The following is a 13,747-nucleotide window of genomic DNA, read 5'->3' as shown; positions in this document are numbered from 1 at the left end:
AAAAAAGATGCATCACTTTTCTTTGCATGGAGATGCAAACTCTAACTTGTTAAAGCTTTCTTGAAAGAGAGACATATATCCGATGATGCTAGATGTTCCTGGTGTAGCCACACAATTTTTAAATGCTCCAGAGGCTCAGAGTACAAGCATTATTGGACGAGATAGGCTATGCCACTTTGATCCAACTTGCCAGAACAATGATTGAAAGATGGGCGAGGTCAAATGCGGGCTTGAAACAATGTGTTGCAACATTAGATTGGTGTATACTGGGGTAGCGGAACCACTGAATCTGAGAACAAGAGCACACTTGACTGCAGGTTAGCAAAACTGGGTAATAAACTAATAGCAGGGCAAATACTGCAGGCACGTCTACGGGCAGGCACAACAGAAGCAGCAGCTGTGCCAAAGGAGATGGACAACTCTGCCTCAAAATGTCAATGAATTAAATGCAGATGCCTCCCTTGAGTAGAAAGGATGGATAGACCATTGCTCGAGATTATGAAGAAAAACACTCTTTGCGGCAACAAGTATGGTTGAGACGTAGTGGCCTGCTACGATTGCAGAAGGCAAAGCAATAGCAATGGTTATTCGACTGGGAAGCAGCATGGATATGGCCTTATGGGGACATCAAATGATAATCAATCACTTGTTAAGGGCGCAATTTACGTCACAGACATGACACTTTGCTGGAGGATATCTTAACTGTGTACTCATTTTCAATTCAGATGTCTGATGTGAAAAGGGAAGACATTTTTTAAGCTCAATCATTTATCTAGGATAATCTCATTAGGGAGTAGAACAAGTATGGATTAATTATTGCGCTCATGGAATTCTCCTTATGTACTCATGGACAATTTTTTTTTATTTTATTTTTTTTAATGTTTATTGATTAATAAGATTGCTAGACTTTCATAAAATAAATAAATAAATTTAGTTACAATTTTTTTCATAATACTTCGAACTTTTACTAAAAAAAATCCCATTTACAACACATGAACTTCCTGAATTTACGAGTCATGAACATGATTTATACAAGGGAAATGATAGTCGAGGTCATTTGATGGAATGACAGATAGCCCAGTGTATAGCTGAGTTGATCCCAGTTATGCAAAGTCTTAGCCAATTCAACAAAAGAAGCAATTGTATTTAGGCAAAGGGCGAGCAACGTGAACCCTTCTGGACTTTCGGATTCTGCAAACACGAGCTTTGTGCATGCAGATATGATCGCTTTTGGCACCAACCACATGAACCTACCAGCAAGTTGCAACAGCAGGTTGATGATTACACCTCCATCCATAATTTTTAGAACAGATTGCTTTCCAGGAGAGGCATCAAGGAACCAGGAATGGGGTCAGATGCAGCGGGGAACTATAGATCATAATTCCTGTTTAACAGAAGCAAAATAAAATGATGAGAAAACAGGACAATGTCAGCTAGATCAGGGGAAAATTAAAACTGTTCATCTTCAAATAAAATGATGAGAAAACAGGACAATGTCAGCTAGATCAGGGAAAAATTAAAACAGTAGATCAGATATGAGAAAATTTAGAAGTATCAAGTATCTATACTACAAGGCTACGAGCAGAATGCTAAACTGAAAGATTTTCTTTTATATCCAACTGTTCACAGTTTCACACTGTAGTCTGAACTCCAGATTGGCAGAAAGCACATAAAGGATGCCAATTTTTGGCTTTCTAATCATGGGTGTGAGATGAATAGGTGTAAATACGAAAACTCAGCAAACAAGCGATACACATCTAAAATGGGAGAGGAATTGAGAGATGTTAAGAATTGGTGTCAGAACAACGCTATGTATTCTAGGACAAGTGCCTACTTAATGAACACATCATTACACCAGATCAATTCTACCCTTCAGAAATTGCTCCCCTACCGCCGCCCCAACCATGGAAACAAAAGCAGAAGGAATCCAGGACTATAAGAACAGAAGCCAGATTAACATAAATAACAGTAAAATAAAATATAAGGTGATTTTAGCTTACCTTATAAGATGATGATTAGGCGCACAATTTGACCAAGGTACCTAAATGATTTTGTAGTCTCTTTTAAGCATTTGTTTTTGGCATCACGAGACCAATGCTGCAATACAAGCATATAATTACTCCTAAACTGAGTTTAAACAGGCTAAACAAAAACAGAAAGCAATGAAGGAAACTGATGTGATAATCTCAGGCACCCACCTCCGCGAGCCTATTAAGTGTTTCTCTAATCCCTTGCAGGAATACTTGCTCATCTCCATCCCAGTTAAAGAACTCCAATTGCCTTTCCTTTAGAAGCTTATCAGCAACCTGATCAAGATTAGGTGCGAAAAAAGGCCAGTATGTGTTAATTACTACTTGGATGAGAAGACTTCATCCATTAAAAGACTTAGATAACTGCAAGAAATGGTGGAAACTGATCAAATCATTGACAAACAATGCAAGCAAAGATTGAAAATCATCAACAAAGCCCAGATCAGGAAGATAATTCATAGTACTTAGTTGCAAATGTGTGCCATAAGCAGCATAAAGTGGACATGGTTCTCCAGCACCTAAAGTTTTCTGTCCAGCCTAGTAATAGGGGGACCCCTATAATGTACTTGGGTACACCTAAGAGCTATGTGCACCCAATGGTATTTTGCTTATTAGATTTTTACCTTTTTAATCATTTGGAGAGATACAATTAACCAAAATCTTATCTGGGTGCACCTTAGAATTTGTATGATATTATAGTAGCCTACAACTAAAAGGCGAAGAGCAATAAGGTTCCAACAGTTGGCAGGGTCTGATACACGAATATACGTTACTAGTAGAGACTATCACTCTAGTAATGCATCGAATTTTAGAGGACTCGCAGAAAGAAAGGTTGGAAAGCAGAAGTTATATTTAATAAAAAAAGCTACAAATAGTCAAAACATTTTTCTTTCAAGTTTACAAATGCATTAAAAAAGAAAAAAGAAAGAAGAAAAACACGCACACAAGCAAACACTGCAAAAAATGACATAATACAAAAAACTCGCCTTTCCATCCAGAAGTGTAAGGAAATAGCCACATAAATGAAAAAATACACAGCTCCTTTATCATCCAATTATTTCATTGGAAAAACATCGGAGCAGTTGTGCAAGTTGCAAGATAATCATGGATAAATGACTCCTAAATTTTAACACTTGCTGACACTAACTATATTCATGACAAAACATTGTGTAAAGTTTCACATAATGATATAGAAGGCCTATTCAGCTGGCATACAATCTACATGTTTTTTTATGGTACACAACATTCTCAGTAATCAGAAAAGTGGCCAACACACCTGCTTTGCTATCACTTGCCCAGCAGCTATGTGAGAGAAGTACACATTGTAAAAGTGGGAGAGAAATAATGGGGGACTTGTTTCTGCAAGCTCCTTCAAATATGAGGCATAAGAAATTCCAGGATTGCTAGGCTCAGGAATTGCCATACCTTGTTGGCTGAACCATTCTAGGTCCTGGGCCAAACCCTCTGATCTTTCTAATCCAGTTCTCCTAAAGTATGCATCTGTTCATCAATAGCCAAAAGTCAATATTAAAGACCATCAAAATCAACTAAGACTACATTATCGTACAATCTTCATGTATAATAAGGCGCCAGTCTCATCAAAAAGCTTAAACAATGGAAAAGTAGCAGCTCTCTGGTATATTATTGCAGCTCCAATGCAACAGTGCTTCAAGCCACCTTGTTTTAACATGAGTACATGACCAATAAGGCATCCATTTCTCAATCTACTTCTGGAGGAATATGAAGGATATTCAGCATGAAACAAAATACAATACAAGTAGTAGCCTGGACTTAGTTTCCAAATTCCATTTGATGCCATGGTGCATTGTGCCAAGCTTTTTGCAAACCGCTCCTATATTGTGAGTCTTGAACTTGAGACTCCTCACATGCAAGCTAATGATTATATCACCAAGAAAAATAAGGATGCACTGATAACTAGGATAATGAAATAATACCTTTTGCAAAAACGGAGAATCCTTACTATAATTCCTACCATTAAGCAACTGTCGTTCCTCATCACAGCCACTAGCCAACTACTATAACTTAGGCTCACAATATTCTTGGCTAATTCATAAATATAGTGGTTCTATATTAATTAGAGCATGAAGCATGAATCTTAAATAGACCTGGATCACCATTAATTTATTGTGGACTATATTAGAGACACTATGGTTGTTTTATTAATAAAATAAGGTCACTATGTAAAAATACAGGTTATTATTTTAAATTAAAAGTCCATATGGTTATTATAAAGGTCATGAAAGGTTAATTTTATTTTATGAAATTCTAATATACTGGTGAATATGAATAATAAAGGTTACTATGTTAAAATTAGGGTCACTATGTTCAAAAATTGCGAGCGTATGGACCTCATGTTCACACACCTATTCTCCTCCCTTATAATCAGTTTTTTTTGGGTTTGATTAGTTTTGACATGTTCAAATAAAATAAGATAAAAGCTAATAAGTTCAATTATGATAAAATAAGGAACATTAAGTTGAGATAAGATATAACAAAAGCTAATATGTCGTAAAAAGATAAGTAAGGGCAATAAACTCAAACATATTTAAGTTGCAATAACGCCCAATAATACCTAGCTAATGAACGCCACTATTTCATTCTTGTCCCTTATCTACTATCAACTAAATGGACAAGGGCCAATAAAACTTCAAAGCACTAGGCTACACATGTTGAATAAGGGCTAATAAATTCAAAATTCGCATATCTTGCTAACGAACGCCCCTGAACTGTTAGATAATCATTTAAAATATTTCCTAAAATGGTATTAACTTGGAAATGCATGTCAAAATCAAGAGTCGATCAGTATAATTAATGTTCATTTCAATTTAATATGTCTAATTTTAGTTATCTTATCCGAGCGTTTGTTAGCTTTTTCCATAAGTTTATTTCGGGTTCAATAAGTTTACGGTTAATAGTATGATAAAATATAAGGTCTAAAGATGTTAGAGCAGTTACGCCTACATATGTGAAGTTTCTATCACATTGAGAGGTTTTTCCAAAAGCATTTGTAGCAACTTTTTTTTCCCTATGGGTGCAACTCATGTCTTGCAAAAAGTATCCTTGGGATATGGTAAGAAGCTACACTACGCAGTCTTAATTCAAACTACAATCGATTGTATGTAGCAAGTCCAACAAAATCCATGGCTAAAAACTACCAACAGGAATAAGTAGCAATTCCAATAACTTAACCTGTAATCTAGCCAAAAAAAAATCCACAACCATGCAGTCTCAAATCAAAATACAAAGTACAAACACAAGTACCGATTTCAAGAAACTTTACAAAATCGCCAAGCTAGTAGTCTCACAGTCTCAGCTCAAACTAAAAACCACGGTAAGTAATAAAATTTACTAAGTAATCTAGCTAACAGTCTCAACTCAAACTACAAATCATGGTTAGTAACTAACTAACTACTCCAATAAACTTTACCTACACTAGTAGTCTCCGACTTTAGCATTAAATCCACAACAATATCCAATATCCACACAATCTTAACTCAAACTACAAACGAGTAAGTACCAATTCCAAAAGAATCCACAGTCTTAACTCGAACTACAAATTAAAGTAAGTAGCAATACACGCACTATTAACTCGAACTACAAAAGAAAGTAAGTAGCAATTCCAATAGAATCTACGCAATCTTAACTCAAACTACAAATGGAAGTAAGTAGCAATTCTAATAGAATCTACGCAATCTTAGCTCAAACTATAAACGAAAGTAAGTAGCAATTCCAATAGAATCCACACAATCTTAACTCGAACTGCAAATGAAAAGTAAGTAGCAATTCCAATAGAATCCACACAGTCTCAACTCAAACTACAAACAAGAGCAACTACCAATATAATTCCACATTATAAAAGTAAACAAAGTTCGAAAACTCACAAGAAACATCATTCGAATCCTCGACAACACGTTCAATCGTTTCAAAAACGAGCTTACTATCAACCAAATACTTGAGAAACCCTTCAATACTAGGCTCCCAACTCCCATCATACTCATCCCCATTATCAGACACATCATTCTTAGAAGACCCTTTATCATTCCGAAGTTTCATGGCAACAAACCTCATCTCTTCAGTAATCCCTTTAATCTCACCTGGGTATTCTTTTCTGTACCTCTTCCTCTTCTTCAACACAGGTGGAGGTAACCCACCATTTGAAGACGACGTCATTGAGGGAAATGGGTTTGATTCTCTCTCCTCAAATTGGTGTTCTTGTTCTAGTTCTTCTTCTGTATCTGAAGAAGAAGTTGTAGTTGTTGTGAATGTGGGAATGGTGGTTTCAGAGGAGCAACAGATTTTGGCTGATAATTTGTTGGAATTTAATGGGGTTTTGAGAAATTTGAGTGAGGTGAGGGAATTAAGGGGGTGTTTGTGTTGGGTTGATAATGGGGATATGATGTTGTTTGAGGGGAGAGAAAATGCAATTGTCGCCATTTTTGAGCCAGCTTTTGGAAATTGGCCGTCTTGTCTTGTAAGGACTGCAATTAGATGAGCACCTACACGGAGTATTGGCATTTGGCAATAGGAGTACTCCGATTGTCCGAGTACCTTCAACGGCAGATTTAGGATAGTCGCCTTGAATTATTGATCACCTGTAAAAATACAAAAAAAAAATTCGAATCCAAAAATATTAACAAAAAAAATATATGTGACAACCATATTGATTTCAATCAAACAAATAAGACAAAAAAATCCATACTACAACCAAATAGTAATTAAAAAATTCATCTTACAAATCGAAAGTACTTTGTTCATTTGGAGAAGAATTTTATTGACTAAGAGGATTACATTTAGTGAAGAAACTAGCGATACTCTGCATTTTATTTGGAGTACATTTCTGCTTCATTCTGAAAATCATTTAAGCAATAACAAATAATTCAGCAATTCGAATATACAATGAAATATACACAATTTCATTTTATTTTATTTATTTTTTATTTTTTTTTATTTTTTTTTTATGAAAAAGGAAGATTAAATTAACTTAAATAAAGATCCAAATACAGCCAAAGTTTTCAATGAAGCAGAAGAGGCAGCAGACTAAATAGACTATACCACCCACCCAGAATTCCCAAAAGCAAAACCAAATTGTTATTCCCACCTCAAACAAAGACAAAAATTAGCAATTAACAAAACATAAAGACAAGAAACTACACCTAGCAAATCAGCAGCAAGGGTCGAATACAAATAATACAATCAAATATAAATCAAATCTGAATCAAATGACCAACTAATCAAGACTACAAAATACAAAGTACCAATATTACCAAAAAGTTGAATTCAATTCAACATTTCAACACCACAATGAACAACCTGACAAGAACTCAAGACTATGAAATTATAATTTATAAATGACTGAAATTATAATTAATTACATAATTAACACAATAATGAACAACAAATCAACAATTCAGTTCAATTTAATCAATCAAATAACTGAAATTATACATAATTAAAATTAAAACTAAATAACAAATTAAATAGTTCAAACCTTGCTCTGCTTCAGTGCTTCAGTCGGTGGTCGCTCCGGTCAGTTAGTCGGTGGTCGCTCCGTTCAGTCAGTCGGTGGTCGCTCTGGTCAGTCAGGGCGGTGGCGCCGTGGCGGCAGGCTGGCAAACAGCAGAACAAAGGTCTTGTCGCCTTCAAGGCTTGAAGGAGTGAACCGGTGGTGAGTTAGGGTTGTGAGTTGTGATGTTTGAGGTACGCTAATTCGCTGAATAATGCATTCACGGCTTTCACGCGCTTTTCTTTCTTTTTTTTTTTACAAAGTATGTCCGCCAATGAGTACCTTAAAGCAACTTTAATGATTGTAGCCAATGTTATTAGGATCGGGATTCTACTTTAGATCAGAAGATAGAGGTAGGATCGAGTCGTAAAATCGGATCGTGGGATCGACCGATCCTACAAAAATTGCAAAAAATTAAAATTTTACTAAACTTTATCAAATACTTATTCATATTTAAACTAAATTAAGTATATAATAATAATATTTCAATTTTTTACAAAGTTATTTCCTTAAATACATGACGATGGTGTATAAATACGCAATCTAAATTTATAATACTACTTGTTAATTTTATATTCTAATTCTAATATAAAAAGTTAACCTCTGTAAAAAAAAACAAAAAAAAAAAAAAAAAAGAGAAAAATGATGCTGGTTGTTATAGACCACTAGACCTGTGCTAGAGCTTTACATGTCTATAAAATCCAAAGAAATTAGCTTCCACTCACTAAATATTAAAAGTTTTATATACATTTTACATGCTTGCACTGAAATTACATAATTAAATTCATTGTAACATAATCAGCTACATAAATCAAGTGAAATTTGAGTGAAATCAGGCAGGGTTGGAACCACGGTATCTACCAACCAAGAACAATAGTAGGCCCGCAAATTTAACTTATTTTAAACAAAAATAATTAAATAAATAAAAATTAAAGGGAAAAAATATAGAAAAAAAATAAATTGGAAAGAAACCAGATGAGCAAACCCATACTTAAGTCCTTTTAAGCTTATTTTGTAGAATCAGTAGAATCGGCCATAGGATCATAGAATCGTTGTCGATCCTACCGATCCTATACAATTCTACTGATCCTATGGCCGATCCTACCACAGACCGATTCTATGGACGATCCAGATCGACTAGGTGTATTAGAGCAACTCCAATTGTAAGCTAATTAACAAATTAGCTTGTTATGCCACATAAGATGATAAGCTAATCTCTTTTGTAGCTAATTTGTACTCCAATGTTTAGCTAGTAGCTTGTGATTTAATAGTGCTTCAATTTAATTTGTTAAATAGCTTTTTACATTTAATTTTATTAATGCATCAACGTATTGTAGGACTGTAGATACTATAAGCGGAATTGCATGAATCATATTCATAAGTATCTAAACACTAAGATCAATGTATAACACATAAAGAACAATTAATAATACATTTGAAGCGTGAATCTACTAGCAATCGAGCAAGAACAAACGGGAGACAAAGAACCCCAAACGTGATTCCTCTACTTGGTCCACGGGCACAGATTAAACCTCCATTAATGCTAGTTAGTCGTAATTGAACCCTTTCAATTAACTTTTTACGGAGATGAGAGAAGCACGAACTAATCACGAACCACCACATGTGCCACCTAGGTGGTCGGCCGTACGAATGAGGGGGAGGAGAGAGAGGGCAGTGAGAGAGAGAGGGGGGGATTAGGGTTTTGGGACTTGGTTGCTTGAGTTACAATTAACTGACTTGTCAATTGTTTTGTCAATCGTCATGGATCTTATTTATAGATCACATGTCTAAATAAGAGTCCATGTCAAGCCCAAACTCCTAATTCTAATCAAACTACTCGAGCCCAACACTCCTTATGGTTTGTCATGATCTCATGAGGCCCATTAATGGGCCTCTTACTTGTTTAACCCAATACCCTTGCTGTGTGACCTCATAGGATCCATTCTATTGGGCTTTGGACTATTTGACTAGCCCAAAGATCATTTATCATATCTAGCAACAGACAATGACAACCCAAAAGAATGAACTTATTATCTCCATAATAGTGATCCTTAATATATCTAGTAATTGCACTTATCAAAGACATAATTCCTTCAATCTCCCACTTGTCTAAGACAAGTGAGCAATATTCAAATTCCTTAAGTCAATGTGCGTCGATTTGATGATATGCTTACATCTCATGTCGAGATCATATTAATCTACAAATCTTTTCTTGAAATCTGAGTTAGAATCAGAAAACAAATGATTACTATGTAATCCATTTGAGCATGGCCATGCATTTTTTGAATTCTCCCTCTTCAAGGGGCTAAGACACATTCCTATTTAAATAGTTAGACTCAATCCAATCTTGTGAAACCAAAGCTCCCACTCAACTTTTGAAGTAACCAGGAAACACCCTTTATAATCTCCAATTACGGCTAGACGTTTGAATGTACCATAGTTAAATCAATCATTGAATGGAATCCATGTTCCACTCATGTCAAAGGAATCCACTAATATATTCAGAAGCTCTATACTTGAACTTCAAAGTAGGTCTATAGTTCGATCATGCATCATTAATGCATATCCATATGATTGACCGAGCATCATTACTATGCCCCTATAGCCCATGAAACTGCGCTATCCAATCAATCTTACATGCTAGTCCATGTATTGAAATCATTTATATCCATTTTAATGATTTCAAACTAGGAACTTAAATAATGTATGGATTTTGTTCACCCGTGGGGTTTCATTCACCAGATCATCAACCTGATGAGCCCATCAATCCATAATTATTTTGGACATTTTATTTAACAATAAAACCATAATTAAATAAGAGAAATAATAAAGTTTTGATTAAACATAATTCTGTAGATGAATGTATTTCTTATGTAATAAGTTTTCTCAAAACAAATACAACTTAAATTACATCATTAGCTTCAATCCAGTTGCACTAGCATGAGTCTCATGCTTAGGCAATGGAAGGGGCTTAGTAAGTGGATCAGCGATATTCTCGTCCGTATGAACTTTGCACATCTTGACATCTCCTATGCCAACGATCTCTCGAATGAGGTGATATTTCCTCTCTACATGTTTGGATTTGAAGTGTGACCTTGTCTCCTTTGATTGAGCAATGGTGCCACTGTTGTCATAATATAACTCAATTCCTTTCTGAGCACTTGGTACAATGTCCAACTATGTGAGGAATTTCTTAATCCAAACTGCCTCCTTAGCTGCTTCAACAGCAGCCAAATACTCTGATTCTGTCATAGAGTCTGCGATAGTGCTTTGCTTCGAACTCTTCCAGCTCACTGCTCCTCCATTCAGACAGAAAATGTACCCTAATTGGGATTTGAAGTCATCTCTATCTGTTTGGAAACTCGCATTCGTATAGCCCTTGACAACCAACTCATCTTCACCGCCATATACTAGAAACATTCCTTTAGTCCTTCTCAAGTACTTAAGGATGTTCTTGGCAGCTGTCCAGTGTGCTTCACCTAGATTTTCCTGAAATCTTTTACACATTCTAAGAGTATATGAAACATCCGACCTTGTACAAATCATGGCATACATAATAGACTCTACTGAGAAGCATAAGGTATACTAGCCATACGTCTCATCTCATTTGGCGTTTGAGGGCACTGAGATTTACTTAGCGTAATGCCATGGGACATGGGGAGAAATCCTCTTTTTGAGTCTTTCATCTCAAACTTGTCAAGAGACTTATCAATATAAGTCTCTTGACTTAGTCTAATCATCCTTCGAGACCTGTCTCGATGGATCTTGATTCCCAAAATGTACTCGGCGTCACCTAAATCTTTCATGGAGAAACAACACTTCAACCATTCCTTGACTGACTCAAGCACTGGTATGTCATTTCCCATGAGTCGTATGTCATCTACATACAAGACTAAGAAAACCACGCTGCTCCCACTGGATTTCTTGTATACACAAGGTTCCTCTTCGCTCTTGAGAAAATCAGACTGTTTGATTGCCTCATCAAAACAAAGATTCCAACTCCTTGATGCTTGCTTCAATCCGTAAATGGATTTCTGAAGCTTGCACACTTTTCTAGGATTTTCTGGATCTTCAAAACCCTTAGGTTGTGTCATATACACTTCCTCCGTCAAGAACCCATTTAAGAAGGCGGTTTTGACATCCATTTGCCAAATTTCATAATTAAAAAATGCAGCAATCGCTAGAAGAAACCGAATGGATTTAAGCATAGCTAATGGGGAAAAAGTTTCATCATAGTCAATACCATGAATCTGTCTGTACCCTTTTGCAACCAGTCTTGCTTTGTGGATGTAGGCATTTCCATCTTTGTCTGTTTTAATCTTGTAGACCCACTTGCAACCAATAGGTTTTACCCCATCAGGCAAGTCTACTAGGGTCCACACAGTATTTTCAGACATCGATTCCATTTCGGACTTCATGGCCTCAAGCCATTTATCTAAGTTGGGGCTCGCCAAAGCTTGCTTGTAAGTTAAAGGTTCTTCATTCTCCAATAAGAAGATTTCAGAATCCTCAGTTAACAGAACCTCAACAAATTGTTTGTTTCTGATTCTGGCAGACCTACGTGGGGTAGGAGCAACAACAGAAATATTCTCTCCAACTCTTTGAAGATTTTCGCAAGAATTAGATTTAAGTGGGACGATAGGAGTCTTGCTAGTCAAATTAGCTTGCTCTGACACATGATTTTTCGAATTAGCCGACTCATGCACCCTCGCCTCTGATGTAGTATTATCCACATCCTTTTGTTGCTCATCTCGAATTTCTTCGAGAACCACTTTACTCCCACTTGGCTTTCTAGATAGAAATTCCTTTTCTAGAAAGACACCATCTCGAGCAACAAACACTTTGTTATCTTCGCGATTGTAGAAGTAATACCCTCTTGTTTTTGTAAGATAACCCACAAAGAAACATTTGTCTGATTTAGGGCCTAGTTTATCGCCTTGTAAACGTTTTACATAGGCTTCACATCCCCAAATCTTAAGAAAAGACAACTTTGGAGCTCTTCCATTCCACATCTCATATGGAGTCTTTTCTACCGCTTTGGACGGGCTTCTGTTTAGTACTTTAGCAGCTGCTTCCAATTCATATCCCCAGAACGATATGTGAAGATCAGTAAAGCTCATCATGGATCGAACCGTGTCTAGCAAGGTTCTATTCCTCCTTTCCGATACACCATTTAACTATGGTGTTCCTGGAAGAGTTAACTATGAAAGTATTCCACAATTAATCAGATGTTCATCAAATTCTTGGGTTAAATATTCACCACCATGATCAGATTGCAGTGCTTTAATTGTTTTCCCAAGTTGATTTTGTACTTCATTCTGGAATTTCTTGAACTTTTCAAAGGTTTCCGACTTCTACTTCATTAAGTAAATGTAACCAAATATACTTAAATCATCAGTGAAAGTAATGAAGTAACTAAATCCACCCTACCTTTTGAAATCATTGGTCCACCCACATCTGTATGTATGAGTCCGAAAAGATCACTAGCTCTTTCACCTATTCCCGAAAAGGGTGACTTGGTCATTTTACCTAGCAAACATGACTCACAGTTTTCAAATGATTCATAATCAAATGAAGAAAGAAGTCCATCCTTATGTAATTTCTAAATGCGTGTTTGGTTAATATGACCTAGCCTACAACGCCATAGGTAAGTTGGATTTGAACCATCTATTCTTTGCTTTTTATGATCTATGTTGTAGACATGGGTCGTATAATCTAATACATATAAACCATTAACCAATTTAGCACTAGCATATAACATATTTTTACTTGAAATAAAACAACACTTCTCTTTAATTTCGAACGAAAAACCTTCAGTATCTAAAACAGGAACTGAAATAATGTTTTTAGTAATCGCAGGAACATAATAACAGTTATTAAGCACCGAAACGAGTCCAGATGGGAGCTTGAGTTCATATCTTCCAATAGCAAGTGCAGCAACAATTGCTCTATTTCCTACTCGAAGCATCATCTCCCCTTTAGCTAGCCTTCTACTCACTCTTAAGCCCTGCATTTGAACAATGTGAGCACCACAACCGGTATCGAATACCCATGTGGAAGAAGAAGTAAGGTTAATTTATACAACAAAAACCTTAGGTAACTCCTTAACTTCCGTTTTCACTGGTGTGTAATGGGGACACCCTAGCATGTGGCAAGACCACCTACCGCAATAGAAGCACTGGCTTCCCTCCTT

At 36.1% G+C, this 13,747-nt stretch overlaps 1 protein-coding gene across 2 annotated transcripts; it reads right to left on the bottom strand.

Annotated features, from left to right (window-relative positions):
- Positions 1 to 907: 907 nt before the first annotated feature.
- LOC145586330 (putative inactive heme oxygenase 2, chloroplastic) lies at positions 908 to 7,821 on the bottom strand. 2 transcript variants are annotated; one of them, XM_081643119.1, is made up of 6 exons: positions 7,540 to 7,821; positions 5,933 to 6,643; positions 3,307 to 3,530; positions 2,199 to 2,306; positions 2,001 to 2,097; positions 908 to 1,384 (listed from the first exon to the last, which is right to left on the bottom strand). In XM_081643119.1, the coding sequence occupies exons 2-5, from the start codon at positions 6,564 to 6,566 to the stop codon at positions 2,002 to 2,004; spliced, it is 1,062 nt and encodes a 353-aa protein (XP_081499245.1). In that variant the 5' UTR covers positions 6,567 to 6,643; positions 7,540 to 7,821; the 3' UTR covers positions 908 to 1,384; position 2,001. The 2 variants fall into 2 exon arrangements, with proteins under 2 accessions (XP_081499245.1, XP_081499246.1); XM_081643120.1 differs by lacking the exon at positions 7,540 to 7,821 and adding an exon at positions 6,840 to 6,978.
- Positions 7,822 to 13,747: the final 5,926 nt, after the last annotated feature.

Source organism: Chenopodium album, chromosome 16 (assembly GCF_948465745.1).
Source record: "Chenopodium album chromosome 16, dcCheAlbu1.1, whole genome shotgun sequence".
NCBI classification, from domain to species: Eukaryota; Viridiplantae; Streptophyta; class Magnoliopsida; order Caryophyllales; family Amaranthaceae; genus Chenopodium; species Chenopodium album.
The sequence above is the reverse complement of the archived record's forward strand: the minus strand, read 5'-3'. Positions and strand labels throughout refer to the sequence as shown.

Coding starts and splice junctions, on each gene's coding strand:
- LOC145586330 (XM_081643119.1), bottom strand. CDS start 6,566: ATGCCAATACTCCGTGTAGGTGCTCATCTAATTGCAGTCCTTACAAGA. Junction 2,307..3,306: donor GGCAAGTGATAGCAAAGCAG/GTGTGTTGGCCA, acceptor AATCTTGATCAG/GTTGCTGATAAGCTTCTAAA. Junction 2,098..2,198: donor CACTTAATAGGCTCGCGGAG/GTGGGTGCCTGA, acceptor CTTGTATTGCAG/CATTGGTCTCGTGATGCCAA.